Genomic DNA, 27,437 nt, shown 5'->3' on the forward strand with positions numbered 1-27,437 from the left:
GTACTGCTATGAACACTGGGGTGCATATATCTTTTCAAATTAGCTTTTGGTTTTTTTGGATATAAATCCAGGAGTAGATTTGCTGGGTCATATGGCAGTTCTATTTTTAGTTTTTTGAGAAACCTCCATATTCACAGTGGCTGCACCAGGGTTGTACATTCCCACCAACAGTGTATGAGGGTTCCATGAGGGACTTTGTCTGCAAATCCTTTCACATCCAGCACACAATATAACGTAATCACAGCAGTGATGTCCTGTCACACTCACAGGTCCTGCTCGGCCTACCACTGGGGCTTCAGAGTCAAGCCACACCCATAACTAAAATCCATCAGAACGGACAAATACCAATGGGCACTTTTCTTTATTGTTGAAATAGAAAAACCTGGGTCTCTTATGTCCACACAATCTCTCTTGCTATCTGGCAAGATCAAGTCCATGTTTGTGTAGGCGGGGAACAAGAACAGAGGGGCTCCTGCTCAGAGATTGACTGTTGGTTCCGCTCTGTCCTGCTTCTCTCTGAATGCTCACCAGCACGGACTCTTCTAAAGGCGATGGAGGTCGGTCCTGATCTCTAAGTGCAGGAATGGCTCCCTGTGGTGTGACTCAGTCTCTCCAAAAATGGTTGTGGTCCCAGGTGAGCTTAGAGGGCTGTGTCAGACATCACAGACACACACAGACAGACACACAGACAAAGCCCCTCTTCACAGTGAATATGCGTAAGTACATACATTTTAATACCTGCTGATGAACAGAAATGAAATAGGACACAGATGTAACACATTAACACTGGGATGGGAGGAGAGGAGTGGAGGGAGCAGGACACTGGATATGATCACAGCAACCCATGAGTGACTCCCTTGGTGCTCTGAGGTCACAAGACCCTCGCTTCATGTCACCAAAAACCACATGGTGAATAAACCACCAACTCTGGGAGATGAGCTGTGGGCGCCGCTGCAGAGCTTAGAATGAGGCAGGGCCCTCCCTGTCACGGTGTCAATACTCAAGGGCGGCGGGATCCGAGAGTGTCAGTCAGCACTGATGCAGGGAGCTCAGCCTCCTGGAGATGAGCACCGTTCGCCTAACTCTGGGTGAAGGAGGGCCCCGCTCAGGTGGCGGGGCCCCAGGACACCTTGGTCTTGACCTATGGCAGCACTCCACACCACCGCGCCCCAGCCAGCTCCACTCTGTCCCGAGCACCCTCCCCGCCAGGGACCTAAGTCAGAGGAGATGGGGGGAACCATGTGGTGGGATGTGAGGGGCGGGAGCTGGCGGAGGAGCAGGCGTGTCCCAGGCCAGGCCCTCCTAGGCGTCGTGGAGGTTGCTGTCACTCAGGAGCACCTTCTCCCCAGGTTTGAAGGCCGGCATCCCAAGGTAGGGGCAGCTGGCACAGCGGAAAGCATCGCCCAGGTAGCACTGTTGAGAGAAGAGACCATCACCCATTAGCGAGAAGCCGAGTGTCAGCTCTCCCGGATATGGGCTGAAGATAATATCATATATGGATGGCCACAGCAGCCTGAAGAGAATAAGTGCAAGAATCTGTAGGTCCAGTTGAGACCCACAGACTGAGTGTCTTTAAGATCTCTGATTTCATGAAAGACAAAGGTCTACAGAAAGCTCCTTAGGTAGACATACTTCTGGATTCTCAGCAGTTCAAATCATAGCCACACGTAGCAAATGGTTAGGTAGCTTCGGGCCCAGTATGAAGCAGAAAGAAAGGGGCCAGAAATAAGAAACGACAGGCGCCTGCCTCCCTATGGGCCTGAGCGTGCTACCCACTCTCAGGCGATAACCCATCTTCCCACTACTACCTGGAGACACAGTCTCGCATGTCCACCTATTGTTACAGTACTTGGGCAGTAGCTTCTGTAAAGCTGAAGTTGGTCTGTGTATGTGTTAGTCCTTTGTGAATACTGAGTAACCATCCAGATACTCACATTTCCACAAGCCGACTTGGGCTGAGAGCTTATCTGGTCCCTCGACTTCTCTTTTTCCAGTTCTTCTGCGAGGCCACAGGTGCTAGGGGAAGTCAGGAGCTGATGAGTGAGATTTCCCACCACCCAAATCCTTGACAGACCTCCTTTCCCCTTGAGCCTTCACAGATGCAGACATGGACCCTTCCTGGCCTAGTCAGGTTTGGGCTCCACAACTCAATAAGGTATTGTTTGGAGATTCACACAGACATAGTAAACTATGGAAAAAGTCAGGAAGGAGGAACCCAAGCTTGGGAGAATGTAGCCTCTTGGGAGGAGAGGGAGGGAGATGCAACTGAGGAAGCAGGCGGAGGCAACGTCTAAGGTTCCCGATTCTTAACCTGGGTGGTCAGTACCTGGCTGTTCGTTTTAGTATTCTTTAAAATGTACCTGTTTAGTAAACTCTTCTATACATCTGACACACTTTCCAATAAGATATGTTTAGTAGTGAGGTGGCCCCGGCTCACCCCAAGGCTTACCAGTTCTTGCAGGCTTTCCTCTTTTTCCCTTCCCCACAGGAAGGAGCCCGCAAGGAAGCTGGGTCTGGCTTCTTCAGATCTTCCGGATCCAGCAGTTCATCTGAGTCGATAAGATCCTGGAGAGTGTTGGAGGCCATGAATGACACAGTCGTGCTCTCTGCTAATGAACAGCTGACGTAGTCACGGGCCACGGCCGCAGTTTACCCTTGTGTGTCAGAAGGCGTCCACCGTCCTACCCAGGACTGGTCATCACACCCAAGCCACCCACACAGCAAGTAAACTACAGGCATGGAAGCTGTACTGGGTTGTGAGGGGCCTGGGAACTCATTTATGATGTGCAGAGAATATGTGTGTGGAGGGTGGGAGGGAGGGAGCAGGAAGAACAGGGAAGTGTTATATGTACTTGAATATATAAGGGCTGTCACATGAGAAAAGGGGATGGAATATTTTCTATATAATTTCAGGGGCAAAGGCAATAATAATATATACACTTGGGTAATGTGTGAGGACAATTAATCTGTAAGTTCTATGAGGACACAAACCATCACCTATTTTGCTTACCACTAACCTCGATAGTTGCAGAAATGAAGCATTTTATTACAGAAAGCACAGATCTGAGATTTTAAGACAGTGAGCATTTGGTATCTTGTCCAGATGAAGAAGCCAAAAAATATTTTAGCTGACAAACTCTTTTTAGGTTTACACATGCCTACAAGAGTCTTCAGTATATCACATGAAGTGAGAACAAGAAAATCTGTGGGGAAAGATGCTGAAAAGGAAATGTAAGATGCCACAATGTGGAGTTTCCTTCTGAGTCAAAAACACCAGTGTCAGGCACCACCACAAGGCTGGGTTTTAAATGCTTCCCCACTTACAAATTCAGAGAGTCCATTACAAACTATGACCACTCAACCCAACATGAACGTGAAAGTCGCTCAGTCGTGTCTGACTCTTTGCAACCCCATGGGCTATATAGTTCATGAAATTCTCCAGGCCAGAATACTGGAGTGGGTAGTCTTTCCCTTCTCCAGGGGATCTTCCCAACCCAGGGATCAAACCCAGGTCTCCCGCATTGCAGTAGGATTCTTTACCAGCTGAGCCACAAGGGAAGCCCAAGAATACTGGAGTGGGTAGCCTATCCCTTCTCCAGCAGATCCTCCCAACCCAGCAATCGAACCAGGGTCTCCTGCATTGCAGGCAGATTCTTTATCAACTGAGCTGAGGGAAGCCTAAAAGAAAGCAATCAGGTGACCACAGAGCTGACTCACCACGCTCTCATCCTCCATATCATTGGCCGAGAGGGTCCAGAGCTTGGCAGCTGCAGGGTCCACAGCAGGCTTCCCTGAGTTCAACCAATAAAAGAAAACGAGCGTCAGAAAAGCAGCCGGAAACAAGGTCCACACACATATAAGTGCTTTCCTTTGAGGCTGTGCAGGGAACACACTGGACTGGGAGTCTAAAGACTTGGGCTCAAAGCCCGGCTCAACCACTTATGAAGGACCGATCGCTTCATGGTAATAAAAGTCATCCTTTGTTAAGCACTTGTTTTGCGCCAGATATTAATACTACATATTAAACACTTTACATATGTTATCTGATTTAGTCTTGCTAACCACCTCATGAGGAAAGTTATCTGTCATCCTAATCTTATAAGGAAACAGATTTAGATACTTGGGCCAGTTCCATACAGCCACAAATACACACAAATACAGACACAGTCTGCCTAACACTTTAAGCTTCCACTCCAGCTTACATTCTCCTCCTCCTCTTAGTTTCAGCACAGGGCTTAATAGTATTCCCTATACCCACAGCAAGAGATTTGCAGATTAAATGAGAAAGTGTGCCAAAAAGCATTGTGAATAGCAAAGCTTTGGTCTCATGTAAACCTGTTATAGACAAGAAAACGGGCTCTGGAGCTGATGGTGGTAGTGTAAGAACAAATCAGTGACAATTACACCTGATTCCCTTTCCAGGGGCTTCAGTGTGGGCTGGCTCATGAAGGGGGCTTGGGGGTAGAGTGTGCCCTCTGTGATCACTGATACAACTGGATACTCAGACCCCCACAGGGCAGATCATCTAAGCAGATCCTAGCTGCCCTGGAACTTTGAATCCAAAGGTTAGGATGCCAAGGAATTTCTTGAAGATACAGGTTGGACAGCCAAAACAGCAGTGTGAATGCACCTGTAAACTTCTGTCTGCCTCACAGCTGGGACAATTCTTCTCAACCTGGGCATTAAAAGACAGTGCTAGGAAGGGTGAGAATGATATAAAGGACTGGGTGTAATTTTCTAAACAGAAGAGCTATTTCTATAAGTGTCTTAAGATCCTCAAAGCAAGAAAAGCAGACTTCAATGGCACAAAGAAAAGGACACACAGGAAGAGGAACAGGGCAGTCTTATCTGCCACGACCGCCCCTGGGAGGTCTTCACAGGGTAAGTGTCATGATTCTGGGGTCTGGAAAGACTTCATTAGCTAATGAAGCTTCAGGACTCTGGAACCTGGAGGCCTCAGCATCCTCTGGTGAAGGAGGAGGGGCTGAACTAGGTAATATCTACATGTCACTTCAGTTTCAGATTTGAATATGCCCAGGACAGCAGTACATTAAGCATCCTTCTATTTGGAAATGAGAGAAATTAAGGAAGGAACTGATCCTATAAAGTTCTTGCCACCTCACTCAGATCTCTGGCTCAGTTTCTAATAGGACCTCCTTTAGCCACTCAGACAGACATGTCCCTAGGCCATCTCACCGGAAGACTTCTTGGCCGTAGAAAGCTTAAGTTGACTAGAAGAGCCCACTTCAAAGTTGGGCTTTTTGCCTGTGATCTGCACAGACAGCAGGCTGTCGCTGTGGTAAGCCAGGTGTTCTCGGACAGACTGAATCTCCTCGGGGCTCAGGGACTCGCGCTGCAGCTGGAATTCAAGACATCAGTGATTAGGGCGCATCACAGTCCTTCCGACAGTGTGACACTGTACCGCGTCCCCCCACGGATGTCACATGCTCGCTTCTGGAGGAAGCACACGACAGAGGGAGATCACAGACAAGGCCTCACGCCTCCCGTTCTCCAGAGCATAACTTCTGTCTACGTGTTTACAGTTAGCCCATTCCATGGAGAGTTTTAAAGTATTTATCAGATAGCTGTCTACTGGGTACAAGGCGCTATGCAAGGCATTGTGGGGACTGTAATGATTATAATTATCAAGATGAATTGGGCTTGTTGAATAGGATCAAAGCCTATAGCAGGGAAGCATGCCCACATAAAGAGGCTAGAAATGAAATATGTAGTAGAGAAAGAGAACCAAGGGGGAGGGAAATGCTTTTTATGTTCCTTGAGACGAAGCAGCAGGCAGTAAAGGTAGGAAAAACGGTGGGAGGTGCTGCCTCTGCATCCAAGAATTAAGGAATGAATGGTCACAAAAATCACAGTCCATTTATACCACTGAATGTTGTTCCATAATTAATAACCAAGTGGGGAACACACTGATATGGATAAAAGTTGAGCGTATCTAAAGGTGGGGAAAAGAGCTAGTGACTGAACAATGTATAATGTGACTTGATTTACATTTAAAATGTGGAGACATCCACACACAACACTCTTGTAAATGTGTAAAATGTCTGAACAGCTACACCAAAAAATGTATTGGTGGCTTCCTCTAGGGAGGGGAGTGTAAGCAAGGTCTGAGATGTCACTTTAAATTCTTTGGTCTTAATTGAAGTTTTATGAACATCCCGTATTTTAGAATAAAAAAATAGAAGAACCTTAACTAAAAAGAAAAATAAAAAAGGGAAAGTATAAAGACACTGAGGCCCGAGGCCATGTACAGATCCAAGTATAACAACTACTGTGATATACCACCTACCTCTCACGCAAGAACATCTGGGCATGGGAGAATGCAGAACCATGAATACCTCTATTTAACATTAATGTTTCTACTGAATTGTCAGAAAAGGATTTCCCCTCCAACCTATTCCAGCCTCCCACCAAAAAGCTGAGGAAAATAACTGTGTAAGATTTGTGTAATAATTACAGGCGACTGCCTTCCACGTGGGCCTAAGACTTGTGTCCACTAAGAGATGTCTTGCTCCCTTTCTGCCTCAGGCATTAGCACCAGTACCGAGAACAGAAAACGGCCCCCACATGGGCCCAAGCTGAGTCTCTCCAGAGGAGGCTGATTTTAGAGGTCTCATCCTTCGAGGCATCAGGTATCTTCTCTACTTGTTTGATAGTCTAAGTGATGCCACTCACCTCACCTCAGGGTTGTTATTTCTCCCAGATTCTCTCTGTATCGTCTGACAAAGAGACACTGGGTTTAGTCACCCAAGGCTTAAATTCCCAGCGAAGAAGGTCGTCTACAAACATACCTCTTTTACTTCCACAAGACCAGAAAGAGTCAGGGCTGAACACAGCTTAGATGCCGTCTTCACTTTGCTATTGTTAACTGCTAAGAGGAAAACCCCAATTAGTAGCTTTATAAGCCAATGCAGGAAAAATTATAAAGGCTCTATTCTAGTCGAGTCAACAGGGCATTAAAATAATAATAACCTATTCTGTTCAATAGAATATAAATATATTTATATACAATATAAATATGTATATTTTTAATGATATTTTAATTAGAGAAATCCTTTGGTTGTTCAAAGTGCTCTTATACAATAAATCCTTTATTACTGTTTCTTGTCACCCTCTGTTTCTGAGAAATGCTTAACCTTACAGGGGCTGCTGGATAATGACTGAGAAAGAGGATTAGAAACTGTATTCAAGTATCTTTGTATGGTTCTGGTGAGACGCTGTGGTTAGCCACTCAAGGTTTACCTCCTGGCAAGGAAGGATATACCTGCTCCTAACATCACAAGTTTATGTTTCCACATAAACACCTCTATGTGTTTCAAAATACTTTCATTTCTATTACCATAATTGATGAAATAATACATCACATTTTGATAGAAGGTCTAAGTTAAAATGCTAAAACTCTAGAATGACTCTGACAGCTTTACCACTAAGCAAAAAAAATTTAAAAAGGTTTTTATTTCTTGGATTCTATCTTTAGCTTCACACGAATCAATACTTATGTCATCACTCTAGGACTATACTTTAATTTTTGAGTTTGAAATACTATAGATGTACAGTAAATTAAAAAAAAGTTCAGGGAGGTTCGGAGGACCCTTCCCCTCATCTCCCCATGGTAATATCTCATACAGTTGCTATACAGTATGAACGCTGGGAAACTGTCACTTATAGTCCACAGAGCTTATCCCAATTTCACCAGTTTTACACACATTTGTGTGTGTGTGTGTAGTCTTCAGCACCACAAGGAACGCTCACACACCCCCTTTATAGCCTCATGAACACCCTTTCCTCCTGATCCTAACCGCTAACAGTGGCCACCCTGTTCCCTGTCACTATAACTTTGTTATTTCAAGAATGTTCTGTGAATGGAATCATACAGCATGAAAGCTTTGGAGACTGGATTTCTTTCACTCAGCATGATTCCCTTGAGACTCATCCAAACTGCTGCATGTGGCAATCGTTTGTTCCTTTTTTTAAACTGCTGCATAGTTTTCCATTGTGTGGATGTGACAGTTAAACCATTCAGCTGTTGAAGGGTCCAGCCATTTTCAGATGAGCGGTTTCCTTCTACTTTACTACCCAGCAGGTCAAAGATCACAATTCATTCAGATGTGTGGTTCAGAGTTTTACAAGAGTTTACAGAGTTTATCCCTAAGGATAAGGTTTAGTATAGGAATACTGATCTCCAAATGATACTTGCTACTCACAGAGATGCAGCGAACATACCTAAGATTCAACCCTGTTAAATCTTAGGGTTTAAGTGGGTCTTTCAAGTGAAGATCTAGTCTTTTAAGTGAAGCTCTCCTTACCTACAGCTGTCTCTACCGGCTCCTTCAGAAAAAGACATCCACCAGGCCGAAGAATCCGGGCCATCTCAGCCAAAATCTCAGCACTGTGCAGAGTGGTGCTTCCAGGAATTACACCCGACAAAACAATGTCAAAGCTAGATTCTTTGTGGGCAGCTGAAAAGAAGGAAGACTCTAATTAGTGGTCACCTGGGCACCAGAAGTCATCGACCAAGCCCCCACAAAAGCTACATGCGTGGCCCCATAAAATAAACACCTACCTGTTCTGCAAATGCTATTATACCACTGTTACTACCAAGTGAGGCAAGGATGCTTGTTCTCCCGCAGTCTTACTAACTTCTTTTTTTACATGCTCAGGGGGAAAAGTAAAAAAAGGTGGATGAAAAACAAGCTTTACAAAAAAAGATGTGGAACGGGTTCAATGGGTAAAGAACCTGCCTGCAATGCAGGAGACATGGGTTCAATCCCTAGGTCAGGAAGATCCCCTGGAGAAGGAAATGGCAACCCACTCCAGTATTCTTGCCTGGAGAATTCCATGGACAGAGGAGCCTGGCAGGCTACAGTCCAAAGGGTCACAAAGAGTTGGATACGACTAAGCGGCTAAGCATGAAGTAATAAGAAATAAGAAGCTGATTACACAAATCATCAACAATATCTAAGTCCACTATACCTCAACCGAAACATACTATCATGTGCCACCTGAAACAAAAACCCAGCCACCAAGGATGGCAGAAAAGCAGCACCCCCAGCATAACTGTCTGCCCTGAAAGGCAACCTGGGCAGGTACTTACACTGCAATAGCTGGTTGATATTTTCCACAGACACTCGGCCTTCATTGCCAGTTAAGGCTTGAAGCTTATCCACCAGATCTTTCAGAGCCTCCACCGGGGATGACTTATCCCAGATCACTGCCACAAACTGGCCAGCTGAGATCCCAAAATCTGCCATTCCCGCTGTGCTGTGGACCTAAAAGCTATGGGCCAAAAAAGAGTCAAAGCTGAGCAGAGACAAACATGCAATGATTAGAATTACACCTAATTTTGACCTCCCATTAGAGAATCTCACTGTAGATAGCAGAGTGTGATTAAGTAAACACATTATCCAAGGTTTCATAACCCCAACATTCCCAAACATGGCAGGTGGCTTCCTCGGTGAGAATCCTGACTGGGGAGTCAAGTAAGGAGGTTGAAGGCACAAAGATTATTTTCTCTTTGATATGAAAACTCAGCTTGAACAGAATATAAAACACACAGGACATTAATTAAGCAGAAGTAGGACTCAGCAAGGGAGGCAAATAAGTTGGCTGCCATATCCTAACCACAAGCTGAGATGTTTTTAAAAAGAGACAACATGTGTAAGTTTAGTAAATTGAATAATGCTATTTCCCCATTCATCAAGATATGAAAATTCAATTCCACTGAGTCTGCAGTGATCAATGGTATCTACCATGTCTTTAACAATACTAGCTAAACACTTCAAAGCTTTTAATATACATTATCTCAACTGAACCCAAGTATAACCTTAAACTAGGTAATACTCCCACTTTACAGTCAGGACACAAGCTGCTGACTTTGCCCAGGTCACATAACTGGTAAGTGTTGTATGGATACAGAAAGAGCTGGGATTTGAATCCCAGTCTGTATGACTGTAAAACCCATGCTTTCAACCCACAGAAATTTCCTTCCACCAGAGTCAACTTTCTCTTTCACTTGATACTCAGACGGAGTATACAATGTCCTCACGATGCACTCAGGTCAGCAAGATAGCAGCCTACTTAGTTCCCCTTTTCTTTCTTAAACATTAATGACGCTGAGTCCCTGCCTGCAGATAGCTCTACCAAATGACACGAAGACAGAAGCTGTAGGAGAGAGGTCATGCGTGGATCGGTCTTAAGCGGAACACTTCTATCTTCTCAGAGGTGGCTAAATGAAGTGAAGTCGCTCAGTCGTGTCCGACTCTTTGCGACCCCATGGGCTGTAGCCCACCAGGCTCCTCGGTCCATGGGATTTTCCAGGCATGAATACTGGAGTGGGTTGCCATTTCCTTCTCCAGGGGGTCTTCCCGACCCAGGGATTGAACCCAGGTCTCCCGCATTATAGGCAGACACTTTACGGTCTGAGCTACCAGGGAAGCCCGAGAGGTGGCTAACCCAGTAACAAGTATGTCACCACAAACATTCAAGGACTGAGCTTAAGCCAGGCACACACACTCTTCCTTCTTTCAAAATGTTCCCTTCAAATGACTTGCCTTTCAGCCTATTAAAACATGCTGACGTTAGCCAGGCATCCTTATATATGATAGTGCTTTTGATTTGGCCGTTCATCTTCTAAAGGAGTTACTAAGGCTTTTATTTTCTAGAGCAAAGTCAAATCTCCTCAGTCTTCTGGATCCAGGTGCTCTGTAATCTCCTACCTCCCCTTGTTCAATGGAAAATCCTGGCATTTTTCACTCCATCATGCCTTTTATCTGATTCCTTCCTTGTGGAATACCTTTATTATCCCAACCTGCCTTCAAGGCACAGTAAAAGGATGCCAAGTGTTATCAGACAAACAGGACTCCTTATTCACTAAATTGTGGTTTTTAAATCCCTAAAAAGCACACAATCAAGAACTGAAACTTTAAGCTGTCAACTGTAACATGATGTTGAGGAAGAACCCTTACAAATCTTTCAAGTGAACAACTTGGGATCCCACATTTAAGAACCAACTGCAAAAGACAGGAATATGGACTGCTGGGAATGAAGTTATAAGAAATAAACGACCTGTTTCTAGAATGATGTTGAAACAAGTTCTCCCTGGGGGCCATGGGAAAAGATCCTTTCCCATTACACCAACCTTGCACTGTACTCACAGAAAACCCTCATGCAAGAACCAAGGGGCCAAAGGCTACTCACTATGAAGAGAAATGCAAAAGGCCAGATCTCTAGACCTTTTCAGCAAACTTAATGGAGGCAGAGTTTTATAGAGCACAGGTTTCCAACAGAAATGAACTGGGTTCTGTCTAGCACTAGATCTTCTATTCACTGGCTACATAACCATGGATCTGTGATTAGCCTCTCTCTTCTCTCATTAATAAAGTAGGGATAATGATCTAATATTTTGCAAGGCGGTGGCAAGAAGTAAATAAGAAGACAAAAATATGCAAAGCACTCAGCAGGGCCTGGCACATAAAGCTCAATAAAATAATGTTCTCAGAGAATTCTGAGCTTCCACTTCTCTGGGGCCAGTCTATTTGCCTTTCCTTCAAACAGTCCTATAAAATCTTGTTCCTCCTCAGCCCTGCCAGTTGGGAGGGCTCCCCAGGGAGAGATGTGAAGCTGCTTTTTCATTGTTAAAATTACACAATATGAGAGTCACACTTTATGACATCTTATACAGTACTCCAGTGGGATTGTGTCCATAAATTAGAAGACTGGAAAGTGCTCTGTATTCCATATCCCCTGAAACTAACCTTCTATGGCAACAGGGAACTCATAAAATACATTTATTAAACATTAACCCTCAAAAAACAAGACACTGCCACCATTTGCGGTCAGCATTTTCCGAATAAAATGGGACACAGTGTTCTTTTAAACATCTAAAAGTGAAAGCATGATGTTATTCATCATCAGAGTTTTATGTTGTTGTCAATGTTTTTTCTAAAAAGACATAAGGAAAAAAATGTCTGGCACCTAAGTCAACATACTTAGAAGTGTGACTCAGAGCCCCACTTTCATTAAAGTGGCAGAGTAGAAGTCATTGTCATGTCACTGCATTAATCTGAGATCAACTTCTGGAGATTCACTTGTTTATTTTTAAGACACCTGTAAACATCAAATCTTGAGGCATTTGGCTTCCCTTAAGAATGAAGGTGGGGGAAAGAATTAAAAAAAAAAAAAAAAAAAAAAAGATTGAAGTTTGGATTTCAGCTCAAACCAAGGATCAAATCCTTTTAAGTCAAATGTGTAAAAAAACTTCTGAGAATACTGACACTTATCAGGAAAATTTTAATTCAAAAAAACTGAAACACACACACACAGAAAAAAGTGATAATCTGTAAGGAAGTAGTAAACTCAAAGGAAAAGAAACGGACAACTTTGTCTCCAAGTAAATGCTAGATTTTCCACAAGAGAGAGAAGCTGGAAGATGAGTGGACAGAACTCAGAAAACAAAACCTCATGGAGATATTAGTAGGGCTTTACCAAAATCGAGAAATATGGATCTGAAATTTTAAGAGGAGGCTTCCCCCACACTCACATAGGGGAGAAGTAATTGAAAAGACTAGAGTTGATAAGCTAACTGAAAAGATTAAAGTTGCAAAGATGCAAAACAGAAAAGGGTCTAACTGCACAAAATTTACAGAATGGCATGCTTAGCTCCTGCCCTCCGGTATCTCTAGCCCCCAAAATCATTTACTTCTTCCGACTATTATGAAGCCTTCCTTGTTGATTAACTCCTCAGTGAAGCACTCCGTCTTTACATTTCTGTTCAGTGACTAGTCCATGATCTCCTGAGTCATGCAGAGCTTGGCACTCGATGTGAGAATAAAGGCCACCAGCCTTTCCCAAACTCACAGATCATCGAAATCACCCGGAGGCACGTTAAAATAAGATTCCACGGGTACATTTAGAGGTATTGAATCGATTCTCCAGGAGAAAGATCTCCGGATCCAATTTACTAACAAGCATCCTGATGGCTTTTCCAACCTGGCAAGTTTGGGAATACTCCATTATACCAACTCAACACCTTGGAGGTTCGGTGAAGACACAGGTTCAAATTTACAACCTGGAGTTCCAGCGACCCCCAGGACGGAAACTTCGGCTTCCCCGATGTTTGCAAAGAGGGGCGGAGACTCAAGGTCATAACAGCTTGCTACTAGCAGTAGTGGGTCTCAGACTCCGATCTCCCGGTCTCCAGCTCAGCGTTGTCTCCCGGGCCTCAGGCTGGGTCCGGCTGCGCGGGAGATAAGGCAGCCCGGGAAGGTCCGAAGCCACCACTCCAGGGGCCCCAGGGGAGACAGGGCCAACGCGGCCCCTCACACCGGCTTCCTCCGGGCGAAACCCAGCTGTGGTCCTCAGGGAGGTGGCCACAGCCACGCTTCCGCCGAAGGACGGGGCTGGAAATGGGAAAAGAGCCGATGTAGAGGAGAGAATGGGTCGGGAGGGGACCGTTGGGGACGACCGAGCTCACGGACCTTCAGAAGAGCGCTCACCTGCCGCCCTGAGCTCGCTCCGGGATTCTCCGCAACCGCCGGCTACACACCTCCCGCCTCTCGCGAGAGGAGAAAACTCCCACTGCGCGGGGGAAGGCGGAAATAGCCACTCAGCGCTGCCGTCGCCTCGCCGTAGGCCGCGTGCCCGCTTCCAAGATGGCGGCGACGGCGGCGTTTTCTGGAGCCCTACGCCGGGCGGGCTGGAGGCTCCTTCAGCTGCGGTGCCTGCCCGGTGAGGGGGCGGCCGAGCCCGGGAGAAGGGAGGGAAGTGGTGGTGGTGGGGGGAACCGACCTGGTCTGGGTGAGGGGCGGAAGAAGCCTCGGGGCAGCTCGAGAGCAAGGTGAGGTGAAGGGCATAATGGCTCGCGCCGGCGCCCCGGCCTTGAAGTGGTCGCCTGGCTGGCTTCTGACCACGTTCTCGACCTGTGAGGAGCAAGAGCATCTGGGAAGGGCTTGTCATTCCCATTTCACGGAGTTGACGGAGCCTTAGAGAGGGCTGTAGGTGCCCAAGATCACACAGCTCGTCCGTTGCAGACGGGCACACTCGCCCTAGTCTCTTGACTCCGTTGTCAAATCCCTGGGCCCTGATCACAGGAAACAGCTACAGAGAGCCCCTCGTCTATTAATACTTTTTCCTAAGTCAGTCATTTCCCCACCACTTAAGTAATTCTTCAATATCTACGTATCACCTTTGCCGCCATATAGTCACTAGTTTTGTTTATACATCTGATTTTATAAAAATATTGACCTTTATATCACTACCATAAATGGAATGTCACCTCATAAGTAAATTATGTATTAACATATATAAGTATATAAATGATGAAATAATGTTCTTTTGTATTCTCCTGTAGTCCACCTGAAATCTCGTGGACTGCAGTGATTCTGCAATATTACTTTGGGATCTCCCAGACCTTTCTCAAAGTTTTATGAATGTTTACTTCATTTTTTTCTGTGCATATACTAAAATAATTGATATTTTCACATGTCACGTGCTGTATTTCTTTTAAAAATCATTGTTTCCTGAGTTGATCCATAGACTCTTTTTTTTCCTTAATGAGCTCTGTTTTATACATAACTCCAAACTATATTCCGGAGAAGTACAAATAATGCCTGTGACCCAGAAAATCTATTTGCTGACCCAGCAGAAATGAAGGCATATGTCCACAACAAGACTTGAACAAGTGTGTACATAGCACCTTTATTTATTATAGCCAACACTGAAACAGCCCGAGTAGTGTTTCTTAATGGAATGCTACTGAACAGTGAAAAAGTAACAACCTACTGACCTACACAAAAATGTGAATTAATCCAAAAGATACTCTGGGCCAAAAAGTCTTGTACATATGCAGAACCCACAGTATGATTCTGTATAGATGAAATTCTTGGACAGGCAAGACTAGAGTGAAGAATTTGAAACAGGTGAATATAAATGTCACCTCAATAAAAGAAAAGCAAAAATTTTAACTCTGGTTAAGGATGTGTGTGCTAAAATGTTTAGAAATAAAGAATACTGAGGTCTGCGACAAATGCATCAAGAAATAGACTAATGTAGGAAGAGTGTGATGGATAGCTGTGTAGAACTTAGGTAGTGGATATACAGGCATCCATGCCACAGTTCTTTTCACTTGTCTATATGTTTGAATTTTTTTGTATAAATGCTGGGAAAGAAAAAACATAGTTATTAGCCTTTCCTTAGGGAACACAATACTGTACTTTTCAAAAGCCATTGCCTAAAGTAAATGGGGGTGTTGCAATATTGCAGATGAGAAAATAGACACCCCATAAACACTAGGGAGTTGGTACTCACACCTGATGTCTAATCCAGTGCTCTTGCTGTGACATATAAATATGTAACTTTTTTTTTTTTACAGTTCATTTAATTTTATTAAAGTAGTTCAGAACTGCTTCCCAAGATGAAGATGATAAACTTCCCATGATAAACTAATCAGCTCATGTTTTTTTTTTTTTTAGTCTATTATTTTATTATTATTATTTTTTATTAGTTGGAGGCTAATTACTTCACAACATTTCAGTGGGTTTTGTCATACATTGATATGAATCAGCCATAGAGTTACACGTATTCCCCATCCCGATCCCCCCTCCCACCTCCCTCTCCACCCGATTCCCCTGGGTCTTCCCAGTGCACCAGGCCCGAGCACTTGTCTCATGCATCCCACCTGGGCTGGTGATCTGTTTCACCATAGATAATATACATGCTGTTCTTTCAAAACATCCCACCCTCACCTTCTCCCACGGAGTTCAAAAGTCTGTTCTGTACTTCTGTGTCTCTTTTTCTGTTTTGCATATAGGGTTATTACCATCTTTCTAAATTCCATATATATGTGTTAGTATGCTGTAATGTTCTTTATCTTTCTGGCTTACTTCACTCTGTATAATGCGCTCCAGTTTCATCCATCTCATTAGAACTGATTCGAATGAGTTCTTTTTAACGGCTGAGTAATATTCCATGGTGTATATGTACCACAGCTTCCTTATCCATTCATTTGCTGATGTGCATCTAGGTTGCTTCCCTGTCCTGGCTATTATAAACAGTGCTGTGATGAACATTGGGGTGCACGTGTCTCTTTCAGATCTGGTTTCCTCAGTGTGTATGCCCAGAAGTGGGATTGCTGGGTCATATGGCAGTTCTATTTCCAGTTTTTTAAGAAATCTCCACACTGTTCTCCATAGTGGTTGTACTAGTTTGCATTCCCACCAACAGTGTAAGAGGGTTCCCTTTTCTCCACACCCTCTCCAGCACTTATTGCTTGTAGACTTTTGGATAGCAGCCATCCTGACTGGCGTGTAATGGTACCTCATTTTGGTTTTGATTTGCATTTCTAAATATGTAACATTTTTAAGTCACTTTCATTTTTTGTTTGAGCCTCACAGCATTCTCATTGAGTAAATAGAGATTATTTCTTAATTTGCATATTTTAAGGTCATGCTCTTTGCCCATTAATCTAACAAACGATGGAAACATGCCTCGAAGACAAGTGTTCTTCTGGTTTATGCTTGTGCCAACACATCATGTCAAAAGGGGAGAAGGAAATGGCAACCCACTCCAGTATTCTTGCCTAGAGAACCCCATGGACAGAGGAACCTGGAGGGCTACAGTCCATAGGGTCGCAAGAGTCGGACACGATTTAGTGACTAAACACTGCCACCACTATGTCAAAAGGTTCCCAGTTTACCTCAGATTTTTGTCTGGGATCTAGCACTTGGTTCTGGCTTTTCTCTGCTTGTCTTGCATCCCTCCTACCACCCTGGGTCTCAAAGGGTCTGCTTTGGTGAGTGTCCTTGACTGACCAGCTCAGCTTCTGTTTCAGTGTCCCACTGCCGACCGGCCCTGGCACCACGTGCCCTCCACGCTTCAGCTATGCAGCTGAGGTCTTCGGATCAGCAGAAGCATCAACCTCCGCCCTCTTCTTCTCAGCAACAGTCTGAGGCACAGGGCGTAGAAGAACCCAATCCAGAGGCTCTGCGTTCACCCCCCAGGTAGGCATCAGAACACCTGTCCACCCATTTTGTCCACTTTAAGTGCCTGGGTGAATCTGTGCGTCTCCTTCGTTTCTCCTCTCCACCTTCTTCACACCTTTCATCAATTTTCAAAACCATCTTTGGAAAGAACTTGTTCTTTGTTTATTTTATGAAAATGGTGCCTATACATTCTAAAATGTTCTGAACAATATAAAGATGTTCACAAAAATAAAGCAAAAAAAATTACCAGAAATCACAAACCAAGGAGTAATTCTGCTAACGTTTTTGTGACTATCCTTTTAGATGTTTCTCTAAGCAAGTTTCACATACAGCCCTGTGTATATTATAAATGATTAATTACAGTGTATGCTATACCTGTTGTTCCAGAGACTGTTTTTTCACTCAGCAGGACATCTTTAATGTCTTTTCAGAGATTGTATGATTTTAATGGTTGTGTAATATTCCAACAAATGGCAGTACCGGAATTTATTTGACCTTTTATTGATGGATATTTAGATTTCATTCACATCATGAAAAATGGTGTGATAAAGTGTGTGATTTTATCAGCAGTGGGAGCACTGAGTCACAGGTTACGCACCTTCTGAATTTTGTTCACCTCTGTGGGGCCAGATTGCCTGGCAGAAGGGAGATAATAATTTCCGTCTCCATTAAATATGTTCTGTTTACTTCATCCTGCCCCTGAGAAACTCCTTTAGCTCTGAAATGAGAGTGTCCCCAGTCAGTTTTCTGGTTTCTCAGTGAATCTCCTTTTCATTTCAATTCAGAGGGTCTTCTTTGTGCCAGGCCCTGTGAATAATGTCACCATTGTCCCTGTCCTCATGGATTGCAGTTTGGTACAAACCTGGATAATGAAACAGTGCGTGAGGCTATAAGGCTGTAGACTGGGATGTCCAGGGTGCTGTGAGAGCGTGTCCCTTCCTGTTGCGTGACCTCCTTGCTCAGTGGTTCTTTCTCTCAGTGACTCTTTGGGAGGCGAAGGACGATGTGATTTTTGCTCTCTTGGCATTCACACACTGATGCTGACACGTAAGTAAATGTCCTCCCAACACGCGCTGAGAGGATGCACAGTGCCTGTGGTTTCTGGCCAGGCATGTTCTGTGTTGCTCGGCAGGAGGCGGTGAGAGGAGGAGTCAGAACTCTGTCCCCATGTCCGTCTCAGGTACACCGACCAGGGCGGGGAGGAGGAGGAGGACTACGAGAGTGAGGAGCAGCTGCAGCACCGCATCCTGACAGCAGCCCTGGAGTTCGTGCCCGCCCATGGGTGGACGGCAGAGGCCATTGCAGAAGGAGCCCAGGTGTGCATGGGTGTGGGCAGGGTGGCCTGACCAGGATCAGCCAGGAGAGAGTCATACTGGCCAGAGCAGAGGGCCTTACACTTTCTTCCAGCCCAACTCAGAGTCCCAGAATCCCTCACTGCTACCAGATATTCTGGTTTTGCTTGTTTTTCCTCTGTACAGTAGAAATGGCTTTATTTTTAGGTTATTTTTTAATATAAAAAGAATATACCATGCAATTGGATCTTGGGAGTTAGGTTCTAAAGGCAGATCATAGGTAGTGTGATGGAAGAGATCTGAGTTGCTTGAGGCTGGGGAAGGGTCAGTTGAGGCCAAGTCAGACAAGATCCAAAGGTCACGTTGAAGAGTTATACTTTCTTTTGTTCTAAGAATAATTGGAGATAAGTGCTCAGTCGTGTCCTACTCTTTGCAACCCTATGGACTGCAGCCACCAGGCTTTTCTGTCCCTGCAATTTTCTAGGCAAGAATTCTGGACTGGGTTGCCATTTCCTGCTCCAGGGGCTCTTCCCAACACAGAGATCAAACCTGCGTCTCCTGCATTCGCAGGTGGATTCTTTTCCACTATCCCCATCTGGAGATACGGAAGATATGGGATTAAATTTGACATTTCAAAAACCATCATTTTGGCTGCTGGATGAAAGAAAGATTAGAGGCAGAGCAAGTCACTGGGGCCTGCTGCCAATCATGCAGGAGAGAGGAGGGCTTTCTGACCTAGAGCAGTGCAATGAACATGGAGACGGGTGGTAGAATGACATAGGAGGGCGTGACTGAGTTGCCTGTCGGTTTGCATGTGTGGGTACGTGGTGGTGCCATTTTCTAAGATTAGGGCCCCTGAAGAGGTCCAAGTCTGAGGAAGGATCATGGGTACAGTCCTGAGCTTTGTTGTGTCTGAGGGATCTTTGGGTCACATACAGGCCTGAAACTGGAGGAGCTACCTGGACTAGAGTATATGTATGTGATCATTAAACCAGGGACGTGAGTGAGATTGCCTCGGGTGGCACGAGTGTGAGTATGCCAGGAATGTCATGTGAAAAGAGAGAGGAGTCTAGGTTCTCAGGGACCGCTGACATTGAAGGATGGGTGAAGCAGGGTGGGGTGGCAAAGGAGACTGAGTTGGAGAAGCCTGGCTCTGGAGGCCAAGCAGCAACATGTGGACGGAGCTACTAGACATCAGTGACTACAGTGTCAGCCATCAGAGGGGAGTACAGGTCAGCAGTAATGGGGTGGGTTGAGGAGTGAGCGGAGGGTAAGGAAGTGGAGAGGCATGTGGCTGGGAGGGGGCAGAGGAGAGCTAGTGTTCAAGCTAGCGTATGAGCGGGGGAAGTGGGGTGGAAGTTGGAGCCGGAGGGTGCAGAAACACAGGTGATGGTAAAGATACAGGAGAAACGGCAAAATTTAAAATTTGAGTTTCCTTGAAGGCAAGACTTATGAAGTCCAAAAAACAGGTGGAAAGACTGGCCTTTGATGTATTAGAGGCAAAGCTGGAGAAGACAGCTGCAGATTTAGTTTCTAGAAGAATCTTTTGAGTTCCCAGGGAATGGCTTCTGTTTTCTCTGAAGTAGGTGTGGTTGTCTCATGAACCTGAAGTTAGGAAAAAGTGGTAAGACACAAAGATTTGGAGGTGGCAGGGGAGGTTTGAGAGAATCATTAGAGAAAGGTGCGGCACCTGTAGAGAACAGAAATGTAACAGGATTGTTTGGGAAAATCTGATTCAGCGACATAATTAAGTACATTTCTGGTTGGTGTCTTCAGGACAGATTCTGAGAGGCGGAGTTGGTCTTTCAGGGAGTGCGTCAATCAGAAGAAATCACCTGAATAGAGAGAATTTAATACGAAGCGTTGTTAACTAGATGTGACATTGGTAACCAGGTAGCCGAAAAGATAAAGAGAACATTAAGGTATCCTAAAGGTAGCAGCTGCAGAGAGTCGCTCTCATCCTGTTCTCCTGCACTGGCAGGCAGATTCTTTACCATTGAGCCACCAAGGAAGCCCAAAAAGGCTGGGTACTTCCACCAGAAGAGAATTCCTTCCCGACTCCCAGTGGTGGGGATTTTTAAAGTCTTTTTGTTTCTTTCTGTCCTCTGTCCCTGCTGTCATCAGGGTTCTTCCAACCGTAGCTGCTCAGTGACTGTTGTTTATCAGGATTAGTAAAAGACCTCTGTCGCTTTGTTAAATAACCCCTTGACAACTCAGTAAGAAAAGTTTGTGGGTTCTTTTTTTTTTTTTCTTTTTTTAAATAACCGAGAGACCTACTTTCCAAGAGATTTAGGTTAAGTGAGCTAGAGAGAAAGAGAGCTTTTTCCAAGGCCCTTTTCACAACAGTTACAATTCTAGGTTACAGGTGTTAGAACTCAGCTCTGAACTGGCTCAAGCAAGACATAGAGTGTTTCAGCTCATTTAATAATAGAAAAGGTTGAAAGTGCCTGTGGCTCAGTGTTCTTTTTTTTTTTTTCTTATTACTGACTCGAGCCAGGGCCTCCCGCCCTCACCAAGTGTGTGAGGACGAAAGGCCTCAGTGTTCTTATCTTGTGCTGCTGGGAGCTGTCTCCATGGAGTATCTGCTTTGCTATCCACTCCATGATCTTCATTCTCAGCAGGGGCTTCCCATGAGTTGAGAGAGTCAGCAAGCCCAGAGGAGAGAGTCCCTCTTCCCTGTCGGTACTAGCGGAATTCCGGAGACAGCCTCGTAGGACTAGATTTGGTCACGTGCATGTCCCAGAACTAGGCTCTGTGAACTCCACACATGCAGGCTTGGATCCCCTGCTTTGCATCACACCCGGGGGCCTGAGGGAGTGTGGAGGGACTAGTGCTCAGCTTCTCCCAGATCGCGTGGACCAAGAATGAGGAGTGAGGGTGTCTCACTAAAAGCCAAGCTGCTGGTGCCAGGAGAAGAGGTGCTAGTGATGAACAGGCAGCCCGCGGCCACTGTACCTGCCCACCACTTCCATTTTCCCTTTCGCCCTCTGTAGTCCCTGGGTCTCTCCAGTGCAGCCGCCAGCATGTTTGGGAATGACGGCAGTGAGCTGATCCTGCATTTCGTGACCCAGTGCAATGCTCGGCTCACCCGTGTCCTGGAGGAGGAGCAGAAGCTGGTACAGCTGGGCCAGGCAGAGTAAGTCCCATGGCGTCATTGCTCAGGGTAGCAGCTGAGGATGGGGGGACTCAGGCCCCACCAGCTGTCCCCAGGAGGCCAGTCCAAGCAGAGCCTGCAGAGTAGCACTGAGCACCCCAGCTGCTCCGATGGGACGGAAATGTAGCTGCCTGTCTCGTTCTAGCTGGTGGAACCCTCTCCGCTAGAACCAAATAGACAGGGTAGCACTGATCCCATGCCTTTGACCCAGAGACGCTCAGTTTTCTTTTTTCTCTTCCAGGAAGAAGAAGACAGACAAGTTCCTGAGGGATGCTGTGGAAACCAGACTGAGAATGTTGATCCCATACATTGAGCATTGGCCCCGGGTACATGGTCCACCCACATCCAGGCCCCAGGATGACAGTGTGTTCATGTTTATGATTCTTAGCACCTTCACGCGGAAGGTCTGGCACGATGTTCAGAAGTTAGCTTGTTAGTCTCCACAGACCCAGGGATGTGCAGTGTACTTGGTACTGTAGGTGTCAAATTGAGGAGAGCCAAAGAGAGGGCCTTCTGAGCTGTCTGTGTCTCAGTTCTTGGAGATGTGAGTGGCCTGGTCCTAGATCACGTCCTGGTGGGCTGCTAGTGGCCCGAGCGTGTCACTTGGTTTTTGGTGAGGAGGGCTCCATGAAGGAGATGAGAAAAGTCAGAAGATTTTACTGACCGTCATCATTAACAGGCCTTTCGCATTCTAGATCTCAGGGGAGTGGGACTTCTTTTCCGTCTGTCAGTGTGACGCTTAGAGAATTGGAGTGTTCATTCCAAGGGCTTTCCCCAACTTTCCTAAAGCTCCATTTTTCCTCCTCCTCTTTTCAAAGCGTCACAATGTGGGCTATTCTCGGTTAAGAAAGTCAAGATATATCAACTGAGAGGACTCACAGATCAACTGGTATCCGCTGCCCAGCTTGGAGATGGTTGGATATTTATTTATTTATTTTTTTGGTTGATAAATTTTATTTAAGAACTTATACAAATATTCCAGTTTGAGTTTTAATCCTCATCTTCCTCCTCTTCTTCATCTTGATTAATCTGGAAGTAACGCAATTCATAACTTTCTTTGCTGTTAGCGACTACACGTAACCAATCTCGTAGATTATTCTTCTTCAAATATTTTTTGGTAAGATATTTCAAATACCTTTTGGAAAAGGGCACCTCAGAAGTTACAGTAATCTTGCTCTTGCTTCTTTCGATTGTTACAACGCCGCCACCCAGGTTGCCAGCTTTTCCATTCACCTTAATCCTCTCCTGAAGAAACTGCTCAAAATTGGTGGCATCCATGATTCTATCTTCTACAGGGTGGGTACAGTCCAGAGTGAATTTTAGGACTTGCTTCTTTTGTTTGCCCCCCTTCGCCACAAGCTTTTTCACAGGCGCCATGGCGGCTGCGGAGGCAGAAAGGCAATGGTTGGATATTTAATTTCATCTGTGGGCCGGGTGTGAGGGAGTTCAGCCCAGAGTCAAGGCCCGCCCCCTGCCCGTGCTCGCATACTCGATTTCTTGGACTGACTCATTCCACCTTGCATTTAAAGCCTCACAAGTGCATGAAGTAGGCCCTGGTTGCCTTCTTATTCAGCACGTTCCCTCCTGGGCTATTTCAAGATAACTTTCCAGCCGACTGGGGACATCTCTCACCAACTCCTACAGGCCACAGCCAGTGGGTTTCAGAGTTGGTAAGGTGACAACCCTTGGATTGTCCGGTGTTGATATCTGCTAATGGAGGCATCTCTGGGTTGTGTCACTGCTTATATGAAAGGATTTTGAGGTCTCAGGTAACAGAAATCAATTTGAGTTAGGGGGAAAAAAACTGGAAGGAGTTTATCATGAGCTGCAACAGAGCATCAAGGGCAGGATGCTGTTGGGCTCCAGGATGGCCTAGAATCGGGGCCTAGAACCTCCCCCAGACTCCCCTCCTATCCCTGCTTCTTTCTCCATGTTACAGAACAGAGGTGTCCTCCTCCATCCTTACACAAAGATACCAGGCTAGACCTGGCTGTCTGCATTCCCAAGTTCACATGCCAGGGATTGAGGGTCTGACTGGGCAGTGGAGGGTACTCTGCCTCAGCTCCCATAAGCCATAGTTGGGAGGGAGCCTTAGACGCCAGGAGCTCACAGCAGTGGGTGGAGATGGTGCATCTCAGAAGGAGAGCTAGGCAGGCCCCTTACTACCTCTACCGAGCAGTGAGGCGTTGTCATTACCATGTGCAAGTATCCCTTCCTGTGTCATCTCTCCCCAGGCCCTCAGCATCCTCATGCTCCCTCACAACATCCCGCCCAGCCTGAACCTGCTGACCAGCATGGTGGATGACATATGGCATTATGCTGGGGACCAGTCCACTGATGTGAGTGCTCTCCTCAGTCCCGCAGAGGGTGGGGACGGCTGGGTTAAGCATTTCCTCCTGAAGTTTGTGAAATTTCTTTGATCGCACATCCCTTCAGGGGGACTCCAGAGTCATTCCAATGTTGGAAGGAGAGGTTAACGTTTGAAGAGGGTCCCTCAATAAGCCACAGTAGCCTCTAGGTCATCTTCATTCAGGGACCAGTGCTATAGCCACGCATCAGTGCTCCTTCCCCCTAGAGTGTGATACACGGCATCAGAGGGCTGATTGGGCTACCGTTTTATAATCATTTTCCCCTCAGTCTCTTAAGATTTAGATTCTGTGGCAGACTTCCTCAGTGTATGTCTTTTATGAGACTGATTAAAAAAAAAAAAAAAAGAATGCCACAGACACCCTCTAAGACATTTTTTTTAAGACATTGCTTTAAAAAGAAACTCCCTTCCTGCAGCCCATCTTGGCCTGCTTTGCTCAGAAATCAATAAGCCTCTAAACAGGCAGCCGGAAAGATTCTGACTTATTAATACTATCATATTTCTGGTAGAAAATTAAAAATGTATATACACATGTATATATCTACACCTACATAAAAAAAATTAATATGCGATGGTACTTTGTGGGATCCAGGGTGGAAGGCAGGGAGATGCTTCCACCACAGTTCTAACAAAGTGCTTTAATAAACTTCCCTCATACGGGACTATACCACCAACAGAGATGGTTGGAAAATGAAATTAGAAAGCCCAGAAATCAGGGAGGTAAAACAGGAAGCAGCCAAGCTAGCGCTCTGAAGAGCGATTGGCCAGGATAGCCACAGCCAGAAGTTGCTGAAAGACCTGAACTCTCAGCTTCTCCCAGGTGTCGCGGTCTGTGCCTGATGCTGCCTCAAGCCCTCACATCACTGATGGATGACACAAGGTTTGGTCATAACTGCCTGATCACAGAGCCTCCCTGGAACTTAGACCCCATGGACTGTTGCCCGCCAGGGTCCTCTGTCCATGGAATTCTCTAGGCAAGAATACTCGAGTGGATAGCCATTCCTTTCTGCAGGGAATCTTCCCTACCCAGGGATCAAATCTGGGTCTCCTGCATTGCAGGCAGATTCTTTACCATCTGAGCCACCAGGGAAACCTGAAAATTACATGAGATCTTTGTGACCCAGCGGACTATAGCCCTCCAGACTCCTGTGTCCACAGAATTCTCCAGGCAAGAATACTGAAGGGGGTAGCCATAACCCTTCTCCAGGGGATCTTCCCAACCTAAGAATTGAACCTGGGTCTCCTGCACTGCAGGTAGATTCTTTACTATCTGAGCCACTAGGGAGATCCCTAGATGTCCGGAGACTTGCGTTTTTCACTGGTGGGTTCAAAGCTGAGCAGATGTAGCAAAGGCACGTGGGATGCTTAATAAACATCCAGATCCTGGCACTTAACTTCAGACCTGCTGACTCTGAGCTCTAAGAGGTTGGGCCCAGGAGCCTGCATTTTCAATCTCCCAGGTGATTCTGACACCCAGCCTAGTTTGGAAACAGCCACGTTGTCCAGAGGGCCACGTGTATCCGTGAGGGAAAGAGGAAATCAGGAGGGAGCCCAGGAGTGCCAGGGGTTTTGGGTAGGAACCACTCAGACTTCCCCCAGCCTGCAGCAACAGTGGTGACCTATCTATCCCCCTGGATGGGTTTCTTTGCAGTTTAACTGGTACACCCGACGAGCGGTATTGGCTGGCATCTACAACACCACTGAGCTGGTGATGATGCAGGACTCCTCCCCAGACTTTGAGGACACCTGGCGCTTTCTGGAAAACAGAATCAGCGATGCAATGAACATGGGCCACACTGCCAAGCAGGTAGCTCGGGGCTCGGCATCTGGGAAGCCTCCTCACTAGGCGCTCTGTCCTTTCGGGCCAGACTCGTCACCTGTCTGTTCTTTTGCTCCCCTTGGGCCTCAGTTGGCAGTTACCAGGGCCTTCACAGGGAGCCTGACTGGTTCTTCCTCACCCAGCCCTTCCCTAAGAGCCTCTTCCCTAAGAGCCACATGTGGTCCCTCTGTTACTGTGTTAGCTGTAGAGTCTTCTTCCAGGACACAGGGCCCTGTTGATTCCTCCTGTAGGGACTAGTAAGCCTACTGATCAGACCTCCCTGTCTCACATCTGAGCAGTGGTGGGGGCCTGAGAGAACCTGACTCTGGCTCCTTCTAGGTCAAGTCCACCGGAGAGGCCCTGGTGCAAGGACTCATGGGCGCAGCAGTGACGGTGAGTACCTCCCAGCTCATCCCTGCCCAGCTGGCTCCAATCCCGTGATTCCTCACGCATGTCACTCACCCGAGTAGTTTGTAGTGAGTGGTTAAATTGGGGAAGCTAATCGTGTGCCTGGCAGTGGTTCAGTCCCAATCTCTGGATCCCAAATATCCCATCTCTGTTTGTTACTGGCATGAAGACAAAACTTACACCCAGGACCCTGGTACATCAGATCTCTGCATCATAGCCACACAGGCTGCCTTGGAAATCTCAGTCTTTGCCATTGGAGTCCGCGGGGCAGGGCCAGGTCTCATCACTCTCTGTTTCCATCCTGTTGTCAGCTCAAGAACCTGACAGGCCTAAACCAGCGCCGGTGAGCAAGAAGGGCTGTAAGCTAGAGTACCCAGAAGAAAACCGGATATATTTAAAGGGCTTTGAAACGTACAAGGTGCCACCCATGGAATAGGGTGTCGACGAGAAAGCGCCAAAGGACTGCAGCACTACCACAGCCACCTGGAAACCACAGGGCACTGGACAACACAGGCGTAGCCCAGAGCTGGGCCACTTCTTCAGTCCCTGATGCCAGGACAGACCTCCTGATGCCTTTTGGCATCATGGCTATGTGACCGAAAAACACGGCACTCAACCCAGCATTCACGTCACGGAAACCCCCCACATCCCTCTCATGGTCTCTCAGGCACTTCGACCATGTCTTAACCTGCCTGCGGGGCTCCTAAGTCAGGGTCCGGGTCTGAGGCCACCGCAGGTGGCAGCCCCCCACAGCACAGCGCAGGCCTGTGGGTTCCATGCTCCAGTGTCCTGAGTCGTTGCACCGGGAAACCCCCTGGGCAGGCCGCCTCACCTGAGACAGGTGCTCAGCATGGCCAGAGGTGTGGTCCCAGGCCCTGTGTTGCGTTAAAACAGCACTTGTTGCAGGATTATTAGTGAATTTAGAGTCTGTAAACAATTATAATAAATATCTTTGAAGCAGTTTCCTGTTGTGTAGGAAATTTTCATACAGATCGTGCCAGCTGTCCAAGACCCCAGAAGCAGAGAGCAGGGTGGTGGAGAAGGCTTGCAACTGGCAGCCAAGAGACCTGAGTTAGGGTCCCGGTGCCATGTAATGCTCCTGGGCAGCTGTGAGAGTTCTGCACCCGTGGGCCCGGGCCTCCCTTCAGTACAATGTGGGTGACAGGGGTCTTTCCCTCTCACGGTTAGCTTCTTTGGCTCCTCCTGTCCATCACTGACTATTTCCTTGACACAGTATTTTGCTTTACAAATTCTCTTAGCCTCTGTGCTGGCTGGGCCCCCTATTTAAGTCCAGTTAACTTTGTTGTGTAAGTCTGTTCAGGCTGCTGTGGTGAAATGTCTCAGTTCTAGAAGCCAGAAGTCCACAGTCAAGGTGCCAGCTAACTTGATTCTTAGAGCTTTC

The 27,437-nt window shown here is 46.3% G+C and overlaps 3 protein-coding genes across 6 annotated transcripts; 1 reads left to right on the forward strand and 2 right to left on the reverse strand.

The window, feature by feature from the left end:
* Positions 1-344: 344 nt before the first annotated feature.
* Positions 345-13,643, reverse strand: CIAPIN1 (cytokine induced apoptosis inhibitor 1). Of its 4 annotated transcripts, XM_061138585.1 has the most exons (10): positions 13,512-13,600; positions 13,085-13,415; positions 9,113-9,294; positions 8,325-8,477; positions 6,810-6,889; positions 5,197-5,359; positions 3,718-3,791; positions 2,450-2,565; positions 1,935-2,016; positions 345-1,413 (listed from the first exon to the last, which is right to left on the reverse strand). In XM_061138585.1, exons 3-10 carry the CDS (start codon positions 9,267-9,269, stop codon positions 1,303-1,305), a joined length of 936 nt encoding a protein of 311 aa, XP_060994568.1. In that variant the 5' UTR covers positions 9,270-9,294; positions 13,085-13,415; positions 13,512-13,600; the 3' UTR covers positions 345-1,302. The 4 variants fall into 4 exon arrangements, with proteins under 4 accessions (XP_060994568.1, XP_060994567.1, XP_060994569.1 ...); XM_061138584.1 differs by lacking the exon at positions 13,085-13,415 and having other exon boundaries at positions 13,512-13,643; XM_061138586.1 differs by lacking the exon at positions 13,085-13,415 and having other exon boundaries at positions 6,810-6,886; positions 13,494-13,586.
* COQ9 (coenzyme Q9) lies at positions 13,588-26,995 on the forward strand. The gene is made up of 9 exons (XM_061138582.1): positions 13,588-13,743; positions 16,844-17,012; positions 18,175-18,310; positions 21,280-21,422; positions 21,682-21,766; positions 23,675-23,779; positions 25,460-25,615; positions 25,967-26,020; positions 26,347-26,995. Exons 1-9 carry the CDS (start codon positions 13,668-13,670, stop codon positions 26,380-26,382), a joined length of 960 nt encoding a protein of 319 aa, XP_060994565.1. The 5' UTR covers positions 13,588-13,667; the 3' UTR covers positions 26,383-26,995.
* On the reverse strand, positions 22,363-22,824 carry LOC133054017 (large ribosomal subunit protein eL22-like). The gene has a single exon (XM_061138587.1). It carries the CDS (start codon positions 22,815-22,817, stop codon positions 22,431-22,433), a length of 387 nt encoding a protein of 128 aa, XP_060994570.1. The 5' UTR covers positions 22,818-22,824; the 3' UTR covers positions 22,363-22,430.
* Positions 26,996-27,437: the final 442 nt, after the last annotated feature.

Source organism: Dama dama, chromosome 4 (assembly GCF_033118175.1).
Source record: "Dama dama isolate Ldn47 chromosome 4, ASM3311817v1, whole genome shotgun sequence".
NCBI lineage: Eukaryota > Metazoa > Chordata > Mammalia > Artiodactyla > Cervidae > Dama > Dama dama.